This window comes from Oncorhynchus tshawytscha, linkage group LG12, assembly GCF_018296145.1.
Source record: "Oncorhynchus tshawytscha isolate Ot180627B linkage group LG12, Otsh_v2.0, whole genome shotgun sequence".
NCBI lineage: Eukaryota > Metazoa > Chordata > Actinopteri > Salmoniformes > Salmonidae > Oncorhynchus > Oncorhynchus tshawytscha.
The window spans coordinates 69,509,928-69,534,492 of record NC_056440.1 but is presented as its reverse complement, the minus strand read 5'-3'; the positions used below and the strand labels follow the sequence as shown (position 1 = coordinate 69,534,492).

The following is a 24,565-nucleotide window of genomic DNA, read 5'->3' as shown; positions in this document are numbered from 1 at the left end:
ATTTGTTCCTGTAAGGCAGATCTATCCAGCTGGAAGACAATAAGCTATAGTAGAATGAGTTACATCACCAATAAGACAGCCGTTTTCACGCAGACAGTTCAGAGGTGGTGTTAATGTTGGAATGTTATTAGTGAAGACAGTGGTCCATCCTCATTATGACAACAGGTGTTCAGTGGGTATAAAATGATGGAATCTTCTCATCTTATTCCTCTTTGATTGGATACATCCATTTTCTCAAAGCAAAAATCTCAAAGCAATATCTGCCAACACAACTGCTATTGTTCCACCTCGCTTCACAATACAAGGTCAACAAAATATGAAGTTCACCAAATGCAGGACTTCTCGAAAAAACTAAAACAAAAGGAATATTCGCTATTATAGTTGGCTGAATGACAGATTTTATTATAGCACCAGAAGCTATACATGGGGCAAGGGGCATGGACTTGAAAAGAAAAAAAAAATGAATTGAATGTGCTGTACATAAAGTCTGCCAAAAGACAGGAGGTGGTACTTACAGACTCCACCATTGAGCAGAACACATGAATCTATGACCCAAACATTGACCTAGAGAACAGTGAAGAGAAGAGTGAACGGCCTACCCACAATCCACCCCGCTAGTAGGTCAGGTGGGCTGAGTGGAGACGCTCAACCAACACATTGGTTGACATTTGCAGAATGGGCATTGGGCAAGGTAGTGGGGAATGGTCAAGGAAAATGTGTCACCAACACCAAGAACTCTTGGAAGATTAGGCCAAATGAGGACCAATCATATCAAATCAAAACCGTGAGAGGAGGAAATGTTCTGGACCACAGGTTGGTCAAGAACCAATGTAGGCCTACAGTCTTCTTCAGTTCAAAACCAGCTAAGGGAATTATACGTTCCTCTTTACATATACACACAGCTGTGCTGTGAGAGCATATTCACTTACAGACATATAAAAATACTTGTCAACTAGTTTGATAAGAAAATAATGTATAAAAGTATAAAGTAAAAACATTTAATCAAGTCCATCAAATAATCATTTTCGTATGCTTCTTTTTGTCTTATATTACATGATGATATAACAAGACTACAATAGTTCATTGGTTTCTATTAAGCATAAATACAGATCATATTGAAAAGGATGACAAGACAACAGAATGTGTGAATTGTCTTGATGTTAACTTTAAAAGGTGAGAGGTCAGGTGATATAACCTCCATGTGACTGTGGGAGTCATGGAAACAGCTCCAAACTGGCCCAGAGTCACACCAATAACCTTGGAGAGAACATGAACACATCTCCAAGAATAATTGAAGGCAGTGTGTAACAAACAACCATGTCATTGAAATGAAGTTACAGTTTGTTTATGAGTGAGCTTCAACAGCTCAATACCTCTATTTACTTTAAGTAATAACTACGTTCCAAAAGAGAGCCAAATAGATGGTACAAAAATCTATGTTCCAACTGAGAGGGATTGATTTAAAAAGATATGTCAGAGAGGAACATTTCTGAAACTGGTCTGCTATTAACATCATCATTATCAGTGAGGTACATAAATACTACCCATGGTCTCTTCTGCACTGCTTGGTAAAGATTAAAAATATAAAGAGTTTAAAATGTTTAATTCTGATTAGGCCAACCTGACTCTGAGCTAATCAACAACAACAGGTAAGAGTCAGAGAAGAGTTGTACAACTAAATAAATAAAACAGGTTTGATATCATATTAGAAGCCTAAAGTCTATGAACCTTACAATGCAAATACAGTAAACATTCCATATTTGGCCAGTGAGATGAGTGCAGAATCCATAGACATAGAAATGGATCCGCTGATGACGCTGGAAAGTTAAGTTGTCATAACTTTAGGGCTATCTAGGTTTATACTGTACAGTGTACATACTTGTATACATGTTATGTTCATAGAAGTCAAACCAAACTCATCAACCTTACACGCTGTACTGTGGCGATTTAATAAGTCATTACAAATGCGCTTTCAAAATCACAACAAATGTCACTTATGTACAGTAGCGGATGAGCACATGGAAGTAAAAACGGATATGGCATGACATACACAGAGCTTCATAAGATCACCTCTCTATTCTGATGAGAAACTGGTAACTAGTAAACCTCTGACATTCTGGATGTATATATTTCTCATTCAATCTCGGCAAAAAGTACAAATGTCACTGCAAGGCAAGAAAAAGTCCTTCAGAATACAAAAAATGATATTGTTTAGCTGATTTAAGAGGCAATGTTTAGTGTTAGGACTGTCTCATATGAATTGGATTATTGTTGAAGGTCAAGTGGTGTTTTTTAACATTTGGCGTTGTCAGTTTCTTCTAGAAGTGAAGTCCGGGGGCAGGGGGGGCAGTAGTTCCTGGTAACTACCACAGGAACCTCTGTTGAAGTCATGCACGTGGAGAAGGCAGCGCTCAGTCATCCATACAAGATGTCATGTCAGGCAGGAGGCGGGGACTTGTGACAGTAGCTGGGTGAGTGACAGTGATAAGGCCCACTCAGACGATCACACAATGGCAGCCACTCTTGTCCTTTTCTTTCCGCGTGGGTTCTGGCGAGGGTGGGCATTCCTGTTCCTGGAATTTCCTGTGAGGAGAAAGTGCATTATTACATTATGAGTAAGCAGAGATAGAAAGATTCTAACAAAATAATCTGACTCATTTAAGCAACAATTGTTTTGTTTTGGCTTTGAGTGTAGATGAGATCACATCCTGTCATTGACATTAGGGCATTCTCACGTATGAAATTCAGTACTCTGGTTCAGTTTTCTGGATCGTTTGTGAGAATTCTACAGAATACGTTTTGATAAATAAAAGTTTCAGGGTGCAATTAGCAAGACGCACATTCTACATCAGTGTTTTCCAACCCTGGTCCTCCAGTACCCCCAACAGTACACATGTTTATTGTAACCCTGGACAAGTACACCTGATTCAACTTGTTAACTAATCATCAAGCCCTCAATTAGTTGAATGAGGTGTGGTTGTCCAGGTCTACAATGAAACTGTGTAATGTTGGGGGTACTGGTGGACCATGGTTGGGAAACACTGTTCTACATGATGTTAGCAAGTTAGCTTGTTTAAAACGGGCAAAAAGTTCCACCTGTCTCGCACTGCCACCTGGTACTCTAGTCCTGGGTCTTGAACCCCTGACTCACGCAGGACCAGGATTCGTTGCAGCTAGGGTTTGTTTCTGTTTCAAACATGCTTTATATCTCAGATCAGGGTACCAAACTTTCCAGGGTCCAGATCATAAGGGGATATGTGAAAGTGCCCTTAGTGACATTCCATGTGGAAGTATTGCATAAAGTACCTTTCAAATGTACTTGAGAAAGACAGACTAGTGCCAGTGAAGGAACAAAAGCTGAAACTACTTCTTTCCCTCAACCCATTGCCACTGTATTCAGGGAGGTATAGTGGGGTTGTGGTGCCACCTACAGTCAGTAATGAATCTACCCACCTGATTACTCTAACTAACTCTACAGTCAGTAATGAATCCACCCACCTGATTACTCTAACTAACTCTACAGTCAGTAATGAATCCACCCACCTGATTACTCTAACCAACTCTACAGTCAGTAATGAATCCACCCACCTGATTACTCTAACCAACTCTAAAGTCAGTAATGAATCCACCCACCTGATTACTCTAACTAACTCTACAGTCAGTAATGAATCCACCCACCTGATTACTCTAACCAACTCTACAGTCAGTAATGAATCCACCCACCTGATTACTCTAACCAACTCTAAAGTCAGTAATGAATCCACCCACCTGATTACTCTAACCAACTCTAAAGTCAGTAATGAATCCACCCACCTGATTACTCTAACCAGCTCTAGTCAGTAATGAATCCACCCACCTGATTATTAACTAACTAACTAACTCTACGGTCAGTAATGAATCCACCCACCTGATTACTCTAACCAATTACAGTCAGTAATGAATCCACCCACCTGATTACTAACCAACTCTACAGTCAGTAATGAATCCACCCACCTGATTACTCTAACCAACTTACAATCAGTAATGAATCCACCCACCTGATTACTCTAACCAACTCTAAAGTCAGTAATGAATCCACCCACCTGATTACTCTAACCAGCTCTAGTCAGTAATGAATCCACCCACCTGATTACTCTAACTAACTAACTAACTCTACGGTCAGTAATGAATCCACCCACCTGATTACTCTAACTAACTAACTCTACAGTCAGTAATGAATCCACCCACCTGATTAGTCTAATAAACTCTACAGTCAGTAATGAATCCACCCACCTGATTACTCTAACTAACTCTACAGTCAGTAATGAATCCACCCACCTGATTACTCTAACTAACTCTACAGTCAGTAATGAATCCACCCACCTGATTACTCTAACCAACTCTACAGTCAGTAATGAATCCACCCACCTGATTACTCTAACTATAAAGTCGGTAATGAATCCACCCACCTGATTACTCTAACCAGCTCGTGGAAAGCCTGGTCTACATTCATACGGATTTTGGCTGAGGCCTCCATATACGTCACCTTGAGCTGTCTGGCCAGCTGCTGGCCCTCCTCCTGGGTCACCTGAAGGGACGAAACAGGTACAGGGATAAATCGTAGATAAATAGCATGTACTCCTTGGCATCACCCTGTGCCCCAGCTGGGTGAAGACTTCACTTTAGGACCAATAGAACAGTTTCAAATTATCAAACAAGAATCAGGAAACTAGTGACATCTGCTGGTGAGGTTGAGAAACACATGGGTCAGAGGGTTCACATCCAAGAGTGGGTCACTAAGAAATATATAAACAATACAGCAAATGTATCACATTACATTTTACATTCAAATAGCACCTGATTTCTATGTGCTTAGCTAGAATATTGTTGCTTCTGGTCCATCCTAAACTATTATGACAAGATTAGAGACCAGGGCCCGTATCCACAAAGCGTCTCTGTGTAGGAGTGCTGATCTAGGATCAGTTTAGCCTTTTAGTTCATAATAAATAAGATTGTATGGACAGATCCTGGATTAGCACTCCTACTCTGAGATACTTTGTGGATACGGGCCCAGACCTCATTGCAAAATCATTTATTCTACTGTCCTAAAACAGCTGAACCCATTGAGTTGCCAGTAATGGGTAGAACTGAATCATACTCCTTAACCAATATGTTAAAGACCACATTTAGAATAACAGAGGCCCCCATTATATTCAGTTAATAAAAATAATTATGACAGTAATTGATGTGATAAATGCATTTATATTTGATCAGATGAGAGAATGTGTTTTATTCCAGCAGGTGACAGTGTGGAGTCATGTGGGAAAGTGAACTGCAGCTGAAAGCCAACGAAGGCCACGGAATGAGCGCTCTCCTTTTCATACCCTTCCTCCCTCCCTCCTCTTTCCCACAATGTTTTTGTTGGTCACCTTCTCTTTCTCTCTTTTTCCTCACTCCCTCTTTGTCTACCCAAATAGCTCCAGCCACCACCATCCATTTTCACATTTCAAAATGTAAATTAGAAATGACACATATTTAAAGCTTGTTGCTTTATATTTACTTTCCTCACATCACCTTAACATGTATGTGTATTTGCACTGTAGCTGGGCCGTTAGGAGGACTGCTACTCACCTGTCTCTGGAGCTCCAGATCGGCTTTATTGCCTACAAGGATCATGGGAAATTCATCACGGTCTTTGACTCTGAGGATCTGTCTTTGGAATTTGTAGATTTCTTCAAAGCTGTGAAACATAAAGCACGCAGCATCACTCGATGCCCCCAGTAAACTCTACACATTACCCAGCCAGAAGGGAGCTTGATTACAACACCAAACTGTGACATAGAGCTCAGACATAAAGATAAAGCTGAGATAAAGCTGGTGCCTCTGTGGACCTCCCAGGAATGTTGTCTCACAGCCACAAAAAATGAACCCCCCTCCCCTCCCCCACTGCACCCAGGCAGACGGGATTGACGTCTCTGTGAATCAGATAGGGTGGGTGAAGGGTGAAGGGAGGTACTCCAGAGCACAGACAGAGAAGTCAATGAACTCCTGTGGTACTGCATGCCTCAATGTTCCAGAAATGTTTGCATGAGCATTGCAGTAAAGCCTTGGTGAACTTGTGAGCAGCCTCAGCACAGGCTTGCCTGCCTGCCTTCCATTGACCAGGGAGGGGTAGCACTAAGCAGGTCTGTCCCTTTAACCAGAGCTTTGCTCCCCGTTGACTTGAAAGGCTTTAAGTTTAATACAAATATCATGCTAACTGTTTGAACCAAACGGCATACATAGAAATATCCCCCAGAGAGAAAGGGAAACAGAATGTAACCACAAACCCAGGAGTGTGTTATAGTGAATGGCCCCCGGCGGGCAGCTTGGCGAGCACATAGTGAATCTGGAGAGCCTTGACTAACGTCAATGGAGGAAGGAAAGACTGTTTACAGCACGGAGAGAGGGGACTCTGAGGGGTGGGTTGAGACACACCACCATCACATTGCTGCACAGGGACCAGAGGGGTGACAAGGGCCCAAAGACTGTTTACAGCAGGGGGAGGGGAGAGGGGACTCTGAGGGGGGTGGGTTGAGACACACCACCATCACATTGCTGCACAGGGACCAGAGGGGTGACAAGGGCCCAAAGACTGTTTACAGCAGGGAGAGAGGGGACTCTGAGGGGTGGGTTGAGACACACCACCATCACATTGCTGCACAGGGACCAGAGGGGTGACAAGGGCCCAAAGACTGTTTACAACAGGGAGAGAGGGGACTCTGAGGGGTGGGTTGAGACACACCACCATCACATTGCTGCACAGGGACCAGAGGGGTGACAAGGGCCCAAAGACTGTTTACAGCACGGAGAGAGGGGACTCTGAGGGGTGGGTTGAGACACACCACCATCACATTGCTGCACAGGGACCAGAGGGGTGACAAAGGCCCAAAGACTGTTTACAACAGGGAGAGAGGGGACTCTGACTCTGAGGGGTGGGGGGTGGGTTGAGACACACCACCATCACATTGCTGCACAGGGACCAGAGGGGTGACAAGGGCCCAAAGACTGTTTACAGCACGGAGAGAGGGGACTCTGAGGGTGGGTTGAGACACACCACCATCACATTGCTGCACAGGGACCAGAGGGGTGACAAGGGCCCAAAGACTGTTTACAGCACGGAGAGAGGGGACTCTGAGGGGTGGGTTGAGACACACCACCATCACATTGCTGTACAGGGACCAGAGGGGTGGCAAGGGCCCAAGACTGCCGACCACAGCACTACAGGACAGCACATATAGAGGGGATGCATTCATTCTCATGCAGGTGATTTAATGCAGGGTTTTTACACAGAAAACCAAAGCCTGTAAAGAGGTGGATGTTGAAAGAGAGGTATATGAGCAGAGGAGAACAAAAGAGAATGACGACACAGGTTGGCAAGAACGGAAGTGTGGGAGAACAAGAGAGAGTGAGTGAGAGAGATGTATGTGTTTAGCATGAGAGGGAGAGCGAGAGAGAGGAGCAGGCAGACAGAGGGAGAAAGAGAGCGATAGAGAGAAATGTAGACCAAGATACGTGCAGATAGAGAGACGTGCAGACAGAGAGAGGAAAGGGAAAACAGAGATAGGTGCAGACAGAGAGAGAGGGACAGTCAGGCAGACACAGAGAGAGGGACAGTCAGGCAGACACAGAGAGAGGGACAGTCAGGCAGACACAGCGAGAGGGACAGTCAGGCAGACACAGCGAGAGGGACAGTCAGGCAGACACAGCGAGAGGGACAGTCAGGCAGACACAGAGAGGGACAGTCAGGCAGACACAGAGAGAGGGACAGTCAGGCAGACACAGAGAGGGAGTCAGGGACACTCAGGCAGACACAGAGAGAGGGACACTCAGGCAGACACAGAGAGAGGGACAGTCAGGCAGACACAGAGAGAGGGACAGTCAGGCAGACACAGAGAGACAGTCAGGGACAGTCAGGCAGACACAGAGAGAGGGAGAGTCAGGCAGACAGGCAGAGAGAGGGACACTCAGGCAGACACTCAGGCAGGACACAGAGAGAGGGACACTCAGGCAGACACAGAGAGAGGGACACTCAGGCAGACACAGAGAGAGGGACACTCAGGCAGACACAGCAGACACAGAGAGGGACAGTCAGGCAGACACAGAGAGAGGGACAGTCAGGCAGACAGAGAGAGGGACACTCAGGCAGACACAGAGAGAGGGACAGTCAGGCAGACAGAGAGAGGCACAGACCGATAGAGAGGCAGCATGGGGGTGACACGTGACTGGGTTGTCACTCACCTTCCTCTGTCAGTGACTGAGAAGACAAGCAGGAAGCCCTCCCCTGTCCTCATGTATTGTTCTCTCATGGCTCCAAACTCTTCCTGTCCGGCCGTGTCCAGGACTAACAAACACAGGGACAGACACGTTAGACACACACACAGTAGCACTTCTCCTGAAAAAGGTACTGTACAAAACTAAACCCTCCAAGAGAACAGTAATCTCCTGTGAAAGCTGGAATTTAGTGTTGTGGTCAGATTTCTCCTGTTTGTTTACAGGCTGAGGGTCTATACTTACTGTCAAGCCGGGCCGCCCTCTCGTCAATGACACACTGCTTCGTATACGAGTCTTCAATCGTGGGATCATAGTCAGTGACAAAGTAGGACTGGAGAGAGAAAGAGGGAGAGTGAACATGGTATACAGTAAGGACTGAGGAGACAGACAGCAGAGAAGGCAGTGAGATAAACAACTGACTTTGGCTCGGTCTTCTAGAGAGTAAACACTCCATCCATTTGTGTTGTTCAGTAACTCGTTGACCTCTACACTACTATGCAACATGCAGGAGGTAAACACATAATCCTGACCCGTGTGTTGTGAAAGCCAGGGTAAATACGGACTCACATAACCACTCCACTGTTTCTGAGGGCCACAGGAAAATGAGGTCATCTGGAGTGTTCATGACCAAAACACTGCTAATGTCACTGGCACTTCTGTCGCCACTATTCCAACAATGACACTAATTAGCCATCTTCCAGAGGCTGGTAATGAAGCAGTGACTGGGACTGCCTGTCTGTAGGTAGAGACGGGGCTTGAAGCTGTGCATTTTATTACATTTTCTCTGCATGTTTTGTAGGCCTCTCCTGTGGGACTAGTTAAGTGACAGCTGAGAACGACATACAAAGCATGTCCTATATCAGAGTGGAACACAGTGCACTGGCTCCATGTGGACAGGAGGGGTGGACTCACTGCTGAGAACAACATTATGTCGCTACAGGTAAAAATACATTTACATTTGAGTCATTTAGCAGACGCTCTTATCCAGAGAAACTTACAAGAGCAATTAGGGTTAAGTGCCTTGCTCAAGGGCACATTGACAGATTTTTCACCTAGTAGGCTCAGGGATTCGAACCACCAACCTTTCGGTTACTGGCCTAACACTCTTAACCGCTAGGCTACCATGAATAAAACAGTGTAAGTTTGTTCCAATGCATGAATCATCTTTCCATTTTAAACAAATGATTGTGACAGGAGTGGATCTAATCTGGTAGTGGATTAAATCAGTGTATGTGTATTGATTCATGGCACATGGCCACCTGTTAAAATATGCATTGTCTTTTTCAGTTAATCCACCGATGCAGATGGAAATATACTGCCTTCTCTCCCTCAATAAACCCCTCTTTCTCTCCCTCAATAAACCCCTCTTTCTCTCCCTCAATAAACCCCTCTTTCTCTCCCTGCCTCTTTCTCTCCCTCAATAAACCCCTCTTTCTCTCCCTGCCTCTTTCTCTCCCTTAACAAACCCATTTCTTACTACCTACTCCACACACTCTCCAACTCTCTCACATGCATTATTTCATACAAATTCCCCTTTCTCTCCATATTTCTCTGTTGCACACATAAACTCGCCCCTTCCCATATTAATCTTTCTCTCCCTCAATCACCCTTTTCTCATTCCTCTCCCTCTCCCGCCATAACAAACCCTCTTACCCTCTCCCCATTCTCACATGCATTATTTCTCTCCCCTTTCCCCATGCCTCTCCCTATCCCCCCATGTCTCCCTCTCCCCACATGTCTCTCCCTCTCCCCCCATGCCTCTCCCTCTCCCCCATGCCTCTCCCTATCCCCCATGTCTCTCCCTCTCCCCCCATGTCTCTCCCCCCCTCCCCCCCCCATGTCTCTCCCTCTCCCTATCCCCCATGCCTCTCCCCTATCCCCCCCATGTCTCTCACTATCCCCCCATGCCTCTCCCTCTCATGTCTCTCCCTCTCCCCCCCATGTCTCTCCCTCTTCTCCCCCATGTCTCCTCCCCCATGTCTCTCCCTCCCCCCCCATGTCTCTCCCTATCCCCCATGTCTCTCCCTATCCCCCATGCCTCTCCCTCTCTCCCCCCCATGCCATTTTTCCCTCTCCCCCCCATGCCTCTCCCTCTCCGTCATGCCTCTCCCTCCCCATGTCTCTCCCTCTCCCCCATGTCTCCCCCCTCTCCCCCATGTCTCTCCCTATCCCCCATGCCTCTCCCTCTTTCCCCATGCCCTCTCTCCCCAACCCCCATGCCTCTCCCCTCTCGTCATGCCTCTCCCTCTCATGTCTCTCCCTCTCCCCCATGTCTCTCCCTCTCCCCCATGTCTCTCCCTATCCCCCCATGCCTCTCCCTCCCCCATCCCCCCATGCCTCTCCCTATCCCCCCATGCCTCTCCCTCTCTCCATGCCTTTCCCCATGCCTTTCCCTCATGCCTCTCCCCCCATGCCTCTCCCCCCATATCCCCCATGCCTCTCCCCTCCCCCCATGCCTCTCCCTATCCCCCATGCCTCTCCCTCTCTCCCCATGCCTTTCCCTCAACCCCCATGCCTCTCCCTCTCTCCTCCCATGCCTCTCCCTCTCCCCCATGTCTCTCCCTCTCCCCCATGTCTCTCCCTCTCCCCCATGTCTCTCCCCCCTATCCCCCATGCCTCCCTCCCCATCCCCCATGCCTCTCCCTCTCCCCCATGTCCCTCTCCCCCTCTCCCCCCATGTCTCTCCCTATCCCCCATGTCTCTCCCTATCCCCCATGTCTCTCCCTCTCTCCCCATGCCTCTCAACCCCTCATGCCTCTCCCCCCCCATGCCTCTCCCCTCTCATGCCTCTCCCTCTCCCCCATGTCTCTCCCTCTCCCCCATGTCTCTCCCTATCCCCCATGTCTCTCCTCTCCCCCATGTCTCTCCCTATCCCCCCCATGCCTCCCCATGTCATGTCTCTCCCTATCCCCCATGCCTCTCCCTCTCCCCCATGTCTCTCCCTATCCCCCATGTCTCTCTCCCCCATGCCTCTCATGCCTATTTCCCTCCCCCATGTCTCTCCACATATCTCTCCCTATCCCCCCATGCCTCTCACTATCCCCCATGCCTCTCACTATCCCCCCATGCCTCTCCCTCTCCCCCATGCCTCTCCCTCTCCCCCATGTCTCTCACTATCCCCCATGTCTCTCACTATCCCCCATGTCTCTCACTATCCCCCCATGCCCCACTATCCCCCCCATGCCTCTCACTATCCCCCATGCCTCTCACTATCCCCCATGCCTCTCCCTCTCCCCCATGTCTCTCCTATCCCCCATGTCTCTCCTCTCAATATCCCCCCATGTCCTCTCACTATCCCCCATGCCTCTCCCTATCCCCCATGCCTCTCCCTATCCCCCATGCCTCTCCCTCTCTCCCTAGTCCTCTCTGTATGCGCTGCATGCATGCCGACATCATGTCCACTTGGCACTGTTCAATAATTCATCAGCGGTCCTGCATATGTCTGCAGCCTGCTCTGCTGCTCCACTCTCTCCATGCTGGTTCCCCTGATTGATGAGGCTGCAGAACAGTGAAGCGTAGGCTGAGAAAGAGAGAATGTATATCCAGAAACAGCACTGGCTGTATCCAGTAATATACAGTTGAAGTCAGAAGTTTACATACACCTTAGCCAAATACATTTCAACTCAGTTTTTCATAATTCCTGACATTTAATCTTAGTAAAAATTCCCTGTTTTAGGTCAGTTAGGATCACCACTTTATTTTAAGAATGTGAAATGTCAGAATAATAGTAGAGAGAATGATTTATTTCAGCTTTTATTTCTTTGATCACATTCCCAGAGGGTCAGAAGTTTACATATACTCAATTAGTATTTGGTAGCATTGACTTTACATTGTTTAACTTGGGTAAAACGTTTCAGGTAGCCTTCCACAAGCTTCCCACAATAAGTTGGGTGAATTTTGGCCCATTCCTCCTGACAGAGCTGGTGTAACTGAGTCAGGTTTGTTGGCCTCCTTTGCTCGAACACGCTTTTTCAGTTCTGCCCACAAATGTCCATGGGATTGAGGTCAGGGCTTTGTGATGGCCACTCCAATACCTTGACTTTGTTGTCCTTAAGCCACTTTGCCACAACCTTGGAAGTATTCTTGGGGTCATTTGTGACCAAGTTTTAACTTCCTGACGGATGTCTTGAGATGTTACTTCAATATATCCACATAATTTTCCTACCTCATGATACCATCTATTTTGTGAAGTGCACCAGTCCCTCCTGCAGCAAAGCACACCCACAACATGATGCTGCCACCCCTGTGCTTGGGATGGTGTTCTTCGGCTTGCAAGCCTCCCCCTTTTTCCTCCAAACATAACGATCGTCATTATGGCCAAACAGTTCTATTTTTGTTTCAACAGACCAGAGGACATTTCTCCAAAAAGTATGATCTTTGTCCCCATGTGCAGTTGCAAACCGCAGTCTGGCTTTTTTATGGCAGTTTTGGAGCAGTGGCTTCTCCCTGGCTGAGCGGCCTTTCAGGTTATGTCGATATAGGACTCGTTTTACTGTGGATATAGATACGTTTGTACCGGTTTCCTCCAGCATCTTCACAAGGTCCTTTGCTGTTGTTCTGGGATTGATTTGCACTTTTCGCACCAAAGTACGTTCATCTCTAGGAGACAGAACGCCTCTCCTTCCTGAGTGGTATGACGGCTACGTGGTCCCATGGTGTTTATACTTGCATACTATTGTTTGTACAGATGACCGTGATACCTTCAGGCATTTGTAAATTGCTCCCAAGGATGAACCAGACATGTGGAGGTTTACAATTATCTTCTCGGGTCTTGGCTGATTTCTTTTGATTTTCCCATGATGTCAAGCAAAGAGGCACCGAGTTTGAAGGTAGGCCTTGAAATACATCCACAGGTACACCACCAATTGACTCAAATTATGTCAATTAGCCTATCAGAAGCTTCTAAAGCCATGACATGTTATTTTCTGGAATTTTCAACTTAGTGTATGTAGTAAACTTCTGACCCACTGGAATTGTGATGAGGAATTATAAGTGAAATAATCTGTCTAGAAACAATTGTTGGAAAAATGACTTGGGTCATGCACAAAGTAGATGTCCTAACCGACTTGCCAAAACTATAGTTTGTTAACAAGACATTTTTGGAGTGGTTGAAAAACTAGTTTTAATGCCTCCAACCTAAGTGCATGTAAACTTCTGACTTCAACTGTATGTGATGTGATCCTCATATGGCTCATTGGGTACATCACCATTAGCTCCATATTCAACACAGGATGACTCCCACTGTGGGGTGGGTGACTAACTGGGACAACACAACCACAACAGCCTCCCAGGGTGGGAAGGAGCTTAGCTCACTGTTCTTCCCAGCACCATTCAGTCTTCACTGTATGTACAATTGTGTTTGTGCTATCATGCCAACTCCTTGTCACTCCTTGTCATGCTTGGCTTAACAAGGACAGCATTTGAGTTGGCAAGAGCACAAACAGATCTGGGACCAGGCCACTGAACTTCTATTGTGCAGCCTCACACCACTGTCTCCATGACAACACTGGACAGCCATCACTGCACAGACAGCTGATCCTGTCCAGAGTCCAGACTGACCGGTCAGTCATTCAATCTGCAGGGGGTCTAAAGTCTGGTCTGCTTGCACAAACACACACACACACACACACACATGCACGCACGCACACACGCACGCACGCACACACACACACCTAGCCACCGACCCCCCACAGTGGACTCTCTTTGCATGGTGAAGTGTCCTGACCTTCAGTCACACCTTAACACAGATGCCAGTGGGAACTGAAAAAAAACACTACCTGTTCAAACACTCCTAAAATGCAAATATTCTCCTCTCAAGTGAATTAACCAATTGCTTCAATGGTAGCTGAGCCTTTTTCATAGAATTACATTTAATTTGAATTTGGAGAGCAGCTGAGGTTAAATCCCTCTTTAACAAAACAGAGTGCTCCTGTAGTCTGACAGAGTTCAGCCAACCCTTCCATAAACAACTTCTGTTTTTGTGTGCACCAACGAGACAGCCTTAGACACATTTTCCATATGAGCACCAGTGTGTGTGTTTGTGTGTGTGTGTGTGTGTGTGTATATATATAGTATAGTGTAGAGCCTTGTATAGTCTAGAGCAGAGTATAGAGAAGAGTATAGAGTAGAGCATAGAGTAGAGAAGAGAGCATGGTGAGCATGGTGTAGAGCATGGTGTAGAGAAGATCATGGTGTAGAGCATGGTGTAGAGAAGATCATGGTGTAGAGTAGAGCATGGTGTAGAGAAGATCATGGTGTAGAGCATGGTGTAGAGAAGATCATGGTGTAGAGTATGGTGTAGAGAAGATCATGGTGTAGAGTAGAGCATGGTGTAGAGAAGATCATGGTGTAGAGCATGGTGTAGAGAAGATCATGGTGTAGAGTATGGTGTAGAGAAGATCATGGTGTAGAGTAGAGCATGGTGTAGAGAAGATCATGGTGTAGAGAAGATCATGGTGTAGAGTAGAGCATGGTGTAGAGAAGATCATGGTGTAGAGCATGGTGTAGAGAAGATCATGGTGTAGAGTATGGTGTAGAGAAGATCATGGTGTAGAGTAGAGCATGGTGTAGAGAAGATCATGGTGTAGAGCATGGTGTAGAGAAGATCATGGTGTAGAGTAGAGCATGGTGTAGAGAAGATCATGGTGTAGAGCATGGTGTAGAGAAGATCATGGTGTAGAGTAGAGCATGGTGTAGAGAAGATCATGGTGTAGAGTAGAGCATGGTGTAGAGCAAGTTGTAGAGAAGATCATGGTGTAGAGTAGAGCATGGTGTAGATAAGATCATGGTGTAGAGTAGAGCATGGTGTAGAGCATGTTGTAGAGTAGAGCATGGTGTAGAGTAGAGAGCATGGTGTAGAGTAGAGAGCATGGTGTAGAGCATGGTGTATAGTATAGAGCATGGTGTAGAGCATGGTGTAGAGTATAGAGCATGGTGTAGAGTATAGAGTATGGAGTAGAGCATGGTGTAGAGTATAGAGCATGGAGTAGAGTATAGAGTATGGAGTAGAGCATGGTGTAGAGTATAGAACATGGAGTAGAGCATGGTGTAGAGTATAGAGCATGGTGTAGAGCATGGTGTATAGTATAGAGCATGGTGTAGAGTATAGAGTATGGAGTAGAGCATGGTGTAGAGTATAGAGCATGGAGTAGAGCATGGTGTAGAGTATAGAGCATGGTGTAGAGAATGATATAGAGCATGGTGAAGAGTATAGAGCATGGTGTAGAGTATAGAGCATGGTGTAGAGTATAGAGCATGGTGTAGAGCATGGTGTAAAGTATAGAGCATGGTGTAGAGCATGGTGTAAAGTATAGAGCATGGTGTAGAGTATAGAGCATGATGTAGAGTATAGAGCATGGTGTTGAGCATGGTATGGAGTATAGAGCATGGTGTAGAGTATGGAGCATTGGTGTTGAGCATGGTGTTAAGTATAGAGCATGGTGTAGAGCATGATGTAGAGTATAGAGCATGGTATAGAGTATAGAGCATGGTGTAGAGTATAGAGCATGATGTAGAGTATAGAGCATGGTGTTGAGCATGGTATGGAGTATAGAGCATGGTGTAGAGTATGGAGCATTGGTGTTGAGCATGGTGTTAAGTATAGAGCATGGTGTAGAGCATGATGTAGAGTATAGAGCATGGTGTAGAGTATAGAGCATGGTGTAGAGTATAGCGCATGGTGTAGAGTATAGAGCACGGTGTAGAGCAATATGTAGAGTATAAAGCATGGTGTAGAGTACAGAGCATGGTGTAGAGCAATGTGTAGAGCATAGAGCATGGTGTAGAGCATGGTGTAAAGTATAGAGCATGGTGTAGAGTATAGAGCATGGTGTAGAGCATGGTGTAAAGTATAGAGCATGGTGTAGAGTATAGAGCATGGTATAGAGCATGGTGTAGAGCATGGTGTAGAGTATAGAGCATGGTGCTTAGCATGGTGTTAAGTATAGAGCATGGTGTAGAGCATGGTGTAGAGTATAGAGCATGGTGTTGAGCATGGTGTTAAGTATAGAGCATGGTGTAGAGCAATGTGTACAGTATAGAGCGTGGTGTAAAGTATAGAGCATGGTGTAAAGTATAGAGCATGGTGTAGAGTATAGAGCATGGTGTAGAGTATAGAGCATGGTGTAGAGCATGGTGTAAAGTATAGAGCATGGTGTAGAGTATAGAGCATGGTATAGAGCATGGTGTAGAGTATAGAGCATGGTGTAGAGCATGGTGTAAAGTATAGAGCATGGTGTAGAGTATAGAGCATGGTATAGAGCATGGTGTAGAGCATGGTGTAGAGTATAGAGCATGGTGCTTAGCATGGTGTTAAGTATAGAGCATGGTGTAGAGCATGGTGTAGAGTATAGAGCATGGTGTAGAGTATAGAGCATGGTGTTGAGCATGGTGTTAAGTATAGAGCATGGTGTAGAGCAATGTGTACAGTATAGAGCGTGGTGTAAAGTATAGAGCATGGTGTAAAGTATAGAGCATGGTGTAGAGTATAGAGCATGGTGTTGAGCATGGTGTTAAGTATAGAGCATGGTGTAGAGCATGGTGTAGAGTATAGAGCATGGTGTAGAGCAATATGTAGAGTATAAAGCATGGTGTAGAGTATAGAGCACGGTGTAGAGCATGGTGTAGAGTATAAAGCATGGTGTAGAGCATGGTGTAGAGTATAGAGCATGGTGTAGAGTATAGCACATGGTGTAGAGTATAGAGCACGGTGTAGAGCAATATGTAGAGTATAAAGCATGGTGTAGAGCATGGTGTAGAGTATAGAGCATGGTGTAGAGTATAGAGCATGGTGTATAGTATAGAGCATGTTGTATAGTATAGAGCATGGTGTAGAGTATAGAGCATGGTGTAGAGTATAGAGCACGGTGTAGAGCATGGTGTAGAGTATAAAGCATGGTGTAGAGCATGGTGTATAGTATAGAGCATGTTGTATAGTATAGAGCATGGTGTAGATTATAGAGCATAGTGTAGAGTATAGAGTATAGAGCATGATGTAGAGCATGGTATAGAGCATGGTGTAGAGTATAGAGCATGGTGTAGAGTATAGAGCATGATGTTGAGTATAGAGCATGGTGTTGAGCATGGTATGGAGTATAGAGCATGGTGAAGAGTATAGAGCATGGTGTAGAGTATAGAGCATGGTGTAGAGCATGGTGTAAAGTATAGAGCATGGTATAGAGCATGGTGTAGAGTATAGAGCATGGTATAGAGCATGGTGTAAAGTATAGAGCATGGTGTAGAGTATAGAGCATGGTGTTGAGCATGGTGTTAAGTATAGAGCATGGTGTAGAGCATGGTGTAGAGTATAGAGCATGGTGTAAAGTATAGAGCATGGTGTAGAGTATAGAGCATGGTGTTGAGCATGGTGTTAAGTATAGAGCATGGTATAGAGCATGGTGTAGAGTATAGAGCATGGTATAGAGCATGGTGTAAAGTATAGAGCATGGTATAGAGCATGGTGTAAAGTATAGAGCATGGTGTAGAGTATAGAGCATGGTGTTGAGCATGGTGTTAAGTATAGAGCATGGTGTAGAGTATAGAGCATGGTGTAGAGTATAGCGCATGGTGTAGAGTATAGAGCACGGTGTAGAGCAATATGTAGAGTATAAAGCATGGTGTAGAGCATGGTGTAGAGTATAGAGCATGGTGTTGAGCATGGTGTTAAGTATAGAGCATGGTGTAGAGCATGGTGTAGAGTATAGAGCATGCTGTAGAGTATAGCGCATGGTGTATGGTGAGTATAGAGCACGGTGTAGAGCAATATGTAGAGTATGAAGCATGGTGTAGAGCATGGTGTAGAGTATAGAGCATGGTGTAGAGTATAGAGCACGGTGTAGAGCATGGTGTAAAGTATAGAGCATGGTGTAGAGTATAGAGCATGGTGTTGAGCATGGTGTTAAGTATAGAGCATGGTGTAGAGCATGGTGTAGAGTATAGAGCATGGTGTAGAGCATAGAGCATGGTGTAGAGTATACAGCACGGTGTAGAGCATGGTGTAGAGTATAGAGCATGGTGTAGAGTATATAGCGCATGGTGTAGAGTATACAGCACGGTGTAGAGCAATGTGTAGATTATAGAGCATGGTGTAGAGTATAGAGCATGGTGTAGAGCATGGTGTAAAGTATAGAGCATGATGTAGAGTATAGAGCATGGTGTATAGCAGTATAGAGCATGGTGTAGAGTATAGAGCATGGTGTAGAGCATGGTGTAAAGTATAGAGCATGGTGTAGAGTATAGAGCATGGTGTTGAGCATGGTGTTAAGTATAGAGCATGGTGTAGAGCATGGTGTAGAGTATAGAGCATGGTGTAGCAGTATAGCGCATGGTGTAGAGTATAGAGCACGGTGTAGAGCAATATGTAGAGTATAAAGCATGGTGTAGAGCATGGTGTAGAGTATAGAGCATGGTGTAGAGTATAGAGCATGGTGTTGAGCATGGTGTTAAGTATAGAGCATGGTGTAGAGCATGGTGTAGAGTATAGAGCATGGTGTAGAGTATAGCGCATGGTGTAGAGTATAGAGCACGGTGTATAGCAATATGTAGAGTATAAAGCATGGTGTAGAGCATGGTGTAGAGTATAGAGCATGGTGTAGAGTATAGAGCATGGTGTAGAGCATGGTGTAAAGTATAGAGCATGGTGTAGAGTATAGAGCATGGTGTTGAGCATGGTGTTAAGTATAGAGCATGGTGTAGAGCATGGTGTAGAGTATAGAGCATGGTGTAGAGTATAGAGCATGGTGTAGAGTATACAGCACGGTGTAGAGCATGGTGTAGAGTATAGCGCATGGTGTAGAGTATACAGCACGGTGTAGAGCAATGTGTAGAGTATAGAGCATGGTGTAGAGTATAGAGCATGGTGTAGAGCATGGTGTAAAGTATAGAGCATGGTGTAGAGTAGAGCATGGTGTAGAGTAGAGCATGGTGTAGAGTATAGAGCATGGTGTAGAGTATAGCGCATGGTGTAGAGTATAGAGCACGGTGTAGAGCAATGTGTAGAGTAGAGCATGGTGTAGAGTAGAGCATGGTGTAGAGTATAGAGCATGGTGTAGAGTAGAGCATGGTGTAGAGTATAGAGCATGGTGTAGAGTAGAGCATGGTGTAGAGTATAGAGCATGGTGTAGAGTAGAGCATGGTGTAGAGTAAAGTATAAAGCAGAGTATAGAACAGAGTATAGATTAGAGCAGAGTATATAGTAGAGCATAGAATATAGAGCAGAGTATATAGTAGAGTATAGAGTAGAGCAGAGTATAGAGAGGAGTGTAGATTAGAGTATAGAGCACAGCAGTGTATAGAGTAGAGTATATAGTATAGAGCAGAGCAGTGTATAGAATAGAGCAGAGTATAGAGTAGAGTATAGAGTATATAGTTGAGTATAGAGTACATTAGAGCAGAGTAGAGTATAGAGTAGAGGTCGACCGATTATGATTTTTCAACGCCGATACCGATACCGATTTAAAAAAAGCCGGTTTTAAACTATTTTTATTTGTAATAATGACAATTACAACAATACTGCATTAACACTTATTTTAACTTAATTTAAAACATCAATAAAATCAATTTAGCCTCAAATAAATAATGAAACGTGTTCAATTTGGTTTAAATAATGCAAAAACAAAGTGTTGGAGAAGAAAGTAATATGTGCCATGTAAAAAAGCTAACGTTTAAGTTCCTTGCTCAGAACATGAGAACATATGAAAGTCGGTGGTTCCTTTTAACATGAGACTTCAATATTCCAAGGTAAGAGGTTTTAGATTGTAGTTAATATAGTATTCATAGGACTATTTCTCTCTATACCATTTGTATTTCATATACCTTTGACTATTGGATGTTCTTATAGGTACTATAGTATTGCCAGTGTGTGACGACCCGCCCACTCTGTCTGCCGTATTCTCTCTTTGTTGTTTCCTTATTAGGATGTCGGTGGGCGGAGTTGGGAGGGTCGTCAGCTACATGGGAAACACCTGGGCCCGGTGTCTCCCAGGATAAATACACCACTTCCCCATTCATGGAGGAGACTCTCTCCATGCAGACACCTTTATGGATTTTGTTGTGTTTCTTGGTGGTTTTGAGTTGTTTGCTTTAGCATCTTTTCAACACCCTGCATTATCACATTCATGCATGCAAAACACTCACTTACACTACTGATTACACACACCATTGTATATTTTCCTTAGTTGCTTTAGTTAATAAATATATCTTTTGTTGCGCCTTATCTCCACGTTGTCTCCCTTTTGTTACGGGCTTTGAGCCGGTTCGTGACAAGTGTAACAGTATAGCATCCGTCCCCCTCCTCGCCCCTACCTGGGCTCGAACCAGGAACACGTCGACAACAGCCACACTCGAAGCATCGTTACCCAACGCTCCACAAAAGCCGCGGCCCTTGCAGCGCAAGGGGAATAACTACTCCAAATCTAAAAGCGAGTGACGTTTGAAACAGTATTAGCGCACACCCAGCTAACTAGCTAGCCATTTCACATTGGTTACACCAGCCATTAGGCTGATAGGCTTGAAGTCATAAACAGCGCTGTGCTTGCGAAGAGCTGCTGGCAAAACGCACAAAAGTGCTGTTTGAATGAATGATTACGGGCCTGCTGCTGCTCAGTCAGACTGCTCTATCAGAGTATAGAGCGTGGTGTAGAGTATAGAGCATGGTGTAGAGTATAGAGCATGGTGTAGAGTATAGAGCATGGTGTAGAGTAGAGCATGGTGTGGTGTAGAGCATGGTGTAAAGTATAAAGCAGAGAACAGAGTATAGATTCGAGCAGAGTATATAGTAGAGTGTAGAGTAGAGTATAGAGCACAACAGTGTATAGAGTAGAGTATAGAGCAGAGTAGAGTATAGAATAGAGCAGAGTATAGAGTATATAGTTGAGTATAGAGTACATTAGAGCAGAGTATAGAGTATATAGTTGAGTATAGAGTACATTAGAGCAGAGTATAGAGTATATAGTTGAGTATAGAGTACATTAGAGCAGAGTATAGAGTATAGATTATGGTATAGAATAGAGCGGTGTATTATTATTTACCTTTATTTAACTAGGCAAGTCAGTTAAGAACAAATTCTTATTTTCAATGACGGCCTAGGAACAGTGGGTTACGACAGATTTGTACCTTGTCAGCTCGGGGGTTTGGACTAGTAATCGGATCTTGCAACCTTCCGATTACTAGTCCAACGCTCTAACCACTAGGCTATAGAGTAGAGCACAGTATAGAGCAGTAGAGCATGGTGTAGAGTAGAGCATGGTGTAGAGTAGAGCATGGTGTAGAGTAGAGCATGGTGTAGAGCATGGTGTAGAGTAGAGCATGGTGTAGAGTAGAGCATGGTGTAGAGCATGGTGTAGAGTAGAGCATGGTGTAGAGCATGGTGTATAGTATAGAGCATGGTGTAGAGCATGGTGTAGAGTAGAGCATGGTGTAGAGCATGGTGTAGAGTATGGTGTATAGTATAGAGCATGGTGTAGAGCATGGTGTAGAGTAGAGCATGGTGTGTAGAGCATGGTGTAGAGTAGAGCATGGTGTAGAGTAGAGCATGGTGTAGAGTAGAGCATGGTGTAGAGCATGGTGTAGAGTAGAGCATGGTGTAGAGCATGGTGTATAGTATAGAGCATGGTGTAGAGCATGGTGTAGAGTAGAGCATGGTGTAGAGCATGGTGTAGAGCATGGTGTATAGTATAGAGCATGGTGTAGAGCATGGTGTAGAGTAGAGCATGGTGTAGAGCATGGTGTAGAGTAGAGCATGGTGTAGAGTAGAGCATGGTGTAGAGCATGGTGTAGAGTAGAGCATGGTGTAGAGTAGAGCATGGTGTAGAGCATGGTGTAGAGTAGAGCATGGTGTAGAGTAGAGCATGGTGTAGAGCATGGTGTAGAGTAGAGCATGGTATATAGTAGAGCATAGAGTAGAGTATAGAGAGGAGTATAGAGCACAGCAGTGTACAGAATAGAGCAGAGTATAGAGTACATTAGAGCAGAGTATAGAGTATAGATTGGTATAGAATAGAGCGGTGTATAGAGTAGAGCAGAGTATAGAGCAGAGTATACAGTAGAGCAGCGTATAGAGTAGAGTATAACATTTGATTTTATTTGAGAGTAGAACAGAGTATAGAATATAGAGTAGAGCAGAGTATAGAGTAGAGCGGTGTGTAGAGTAGAGTATAGAGCAGAGCAGAGTATAGAATAGAGTAGATTATAGTGTGCAGAGTATAGAACAGAGAAGAGTATAAAGTAGAGCAGATTATAGAGTAGAGCGGTGTATAAAGTGGAGCAGAGTATAGAGTAGAGTATAGAGCAGAGAAGAGTATACAGTAGAGCATAGCAAAGCAGAGCAGTGTATATAGTAGAGTAGAACAGAGTATAGAGCAGAGCAGAGTAGAACAGAGTATAGTGTAGAGCAGAACATAGAGTAGAGTATAGAACAGAGTCTAGAGTAGAGCGGAGTATAGAGTAGAGCAGAGTAAAGAGTAGAGTAGAGCAGAGTATTGAGTAGAGTAAATCATGGAGCAGAGTATAGAGTAGAGTAGAGCAGAGTATAGAGTAGAGTAAAGCAAAGTGGAGTGTAGAGTAGAGCAGAGTGGTGTGTATATAGTAGAGCAGAGCCCTCCGCTCCACTCAGCCAGAGGGAAGTAAACTAAACCTACACACCAGGGCAGCCGGCCCAGGCCAGCAAAGCCCTCTGATGTCACAGAGGAGATATTCACCAATCCCCACCCACCCACCTAACCACCCACCTACCAACTAACCCACCAATCCACCCACCCACTGCCAATCATTTCCACTGCTGCCTTCCAGCACCACCACCCCACCCACTCCACACCATGACAACATTAGCGGTTTGTTCACCATGAAAAGAGGGTCAGTGGATCCAGTGTCTCTCTCAGCTGCAGCCTCTGCACTGATTTAGTTAGCCTACATTGTGCTGCAGCGCTGAGGAGTCGTCTCCCTAGTATACAGCTGCTATAGTAACCCTGTCTGTCTCTGACTCTCTGATAGACCATCTAACAGATCCTGTGGTACGACTGCTGGCTGACAGCTTCATCTCCACCAATGGGAAACAAGGATACGTGTAGGCGTGCAATAAACGCCATTCACCCACTTCCTCACCACACAAACAGCTTACCGTGCTATATATAGATACACTCCTTTCTATCTGAGACAGCCATCCAACTCGTTTGGGTAGCAGGAGTCTCACGTACATTACTGTTAGGGCTGGGCGATATGGCCAAAATATCATATCATATGGTATTTTTTATTTTTTTAAACGAGACGGTATCATGTATTTTTTTAAATGAGACGGTATCACGTCTTTTTTTTAAAAAATGAGACGGTATCACATCTTTTTTTAAACGAGACGGTATCATGTATTTCTTTAAATGAGACGGTATCACGTCTTTTTTTTATTTAAATGAGACGGTATCACATCTTTTTTAAATGAGACGGTATCACGTATTTTTTTAAATGAGACGGTATCACGTTTTTTTTTTAAATGACAGTATCACTTTTTTTTAAACGAGACAGTATCACATATTTTTAAAAACGAGACAGTATCACATATTTTTAAAAACGAGACGGTATCACAGTATTTTTTTAAATGAGACATATCACGGTATTTTTAAAAAATGAGACAGTATCACGGTATTTTGTGTTTTAGAATAATAAAAGTTCCAATGTGCTTCATGAGTAGTGTGTGACCATAGGATGGCAAGTGATTTCAAAGGGTCTTTCTCCTTCCTGATTGGGTTATACTGTTAAATTCAACTTCAACCTAAAATAATTTCCTGTATTTCCGTCAATTTCTTCATTTCCTGCACTCATTTGAGATGATTCCACACTGCCACGATATGGGCAAAAAACTAGGCCTTGTTTTTAACCAAATGTTGCAATTGCGATTTCGAACACTTGGGTGAGCTTTTGGAATCATGGAAATATAATGTTTATTCAATTCTATAGTTAGAATATAAATAACAGTGGGCACTTTGATTACAGTGTTTGACATGACAATGAATGAAAATGCCATGGACAAGTTATTGTGACAGGGTAGAAACTAAAAAGTGATGTTCAGTGTTTCCTAGGGGACCCTATAATCTTTTGCTACATTAAATCTTTATTCACGTAGCCAACATGTTCCTGCTTCGCCTATTCCTCTTTGATTTAGAAGATACTATTGCACTAAACAACATGCTGACTTAGGCCTCCACCAGCACTGGTATCAGGCTGTATTAGCTAGCTACGTTTACTCTGACTAGCCAGCTAACTAGCGATTAGCATTAGTGGCTAACAC

General features: G+C 44.6%; 1 protein-coding gene across 2 annotated transcripts in view; it reads right to left on the bottom strand.

Annotated features, from left to right (window-relative positions):
- Positions 1-378: 378 nt before the first annotated feature.
- LOC112263826 (RAS related 2) overlaps positions 379-24,565 on the bottom strand; it is a 49,479-nt gene continuing 25,292 nt past the window's right edge. For both annotated transcript variants that reach the window (XM_042330998.1, XM_042330999.1), the window contains exons 2-6: positions 8,536-8,623; positions 8,260-8,362; positions 5,611-5,719; positions 4,449-4,567; positions 379-2,583 (exon numbers count right to left, since the gene is read on the bottom strand). In XM_042330998.1, the coding sequence (XP_042186932.1) occupies positions 2,496-2,583; positions 4,449-4,567; positions 5,611-5,719; positions 8,260-8,362; positions 8,536-8,623 (507 nt within the window). In that variant the 3' untranslated portion in view covers positions 379-2,495. The remainder of the gene's footprint in view (positions 2,584-4,448; positions 4,568-5,610; positions 5,720-8,259; positions 8,363-8,535; positions 8,624-24,565) is intronic.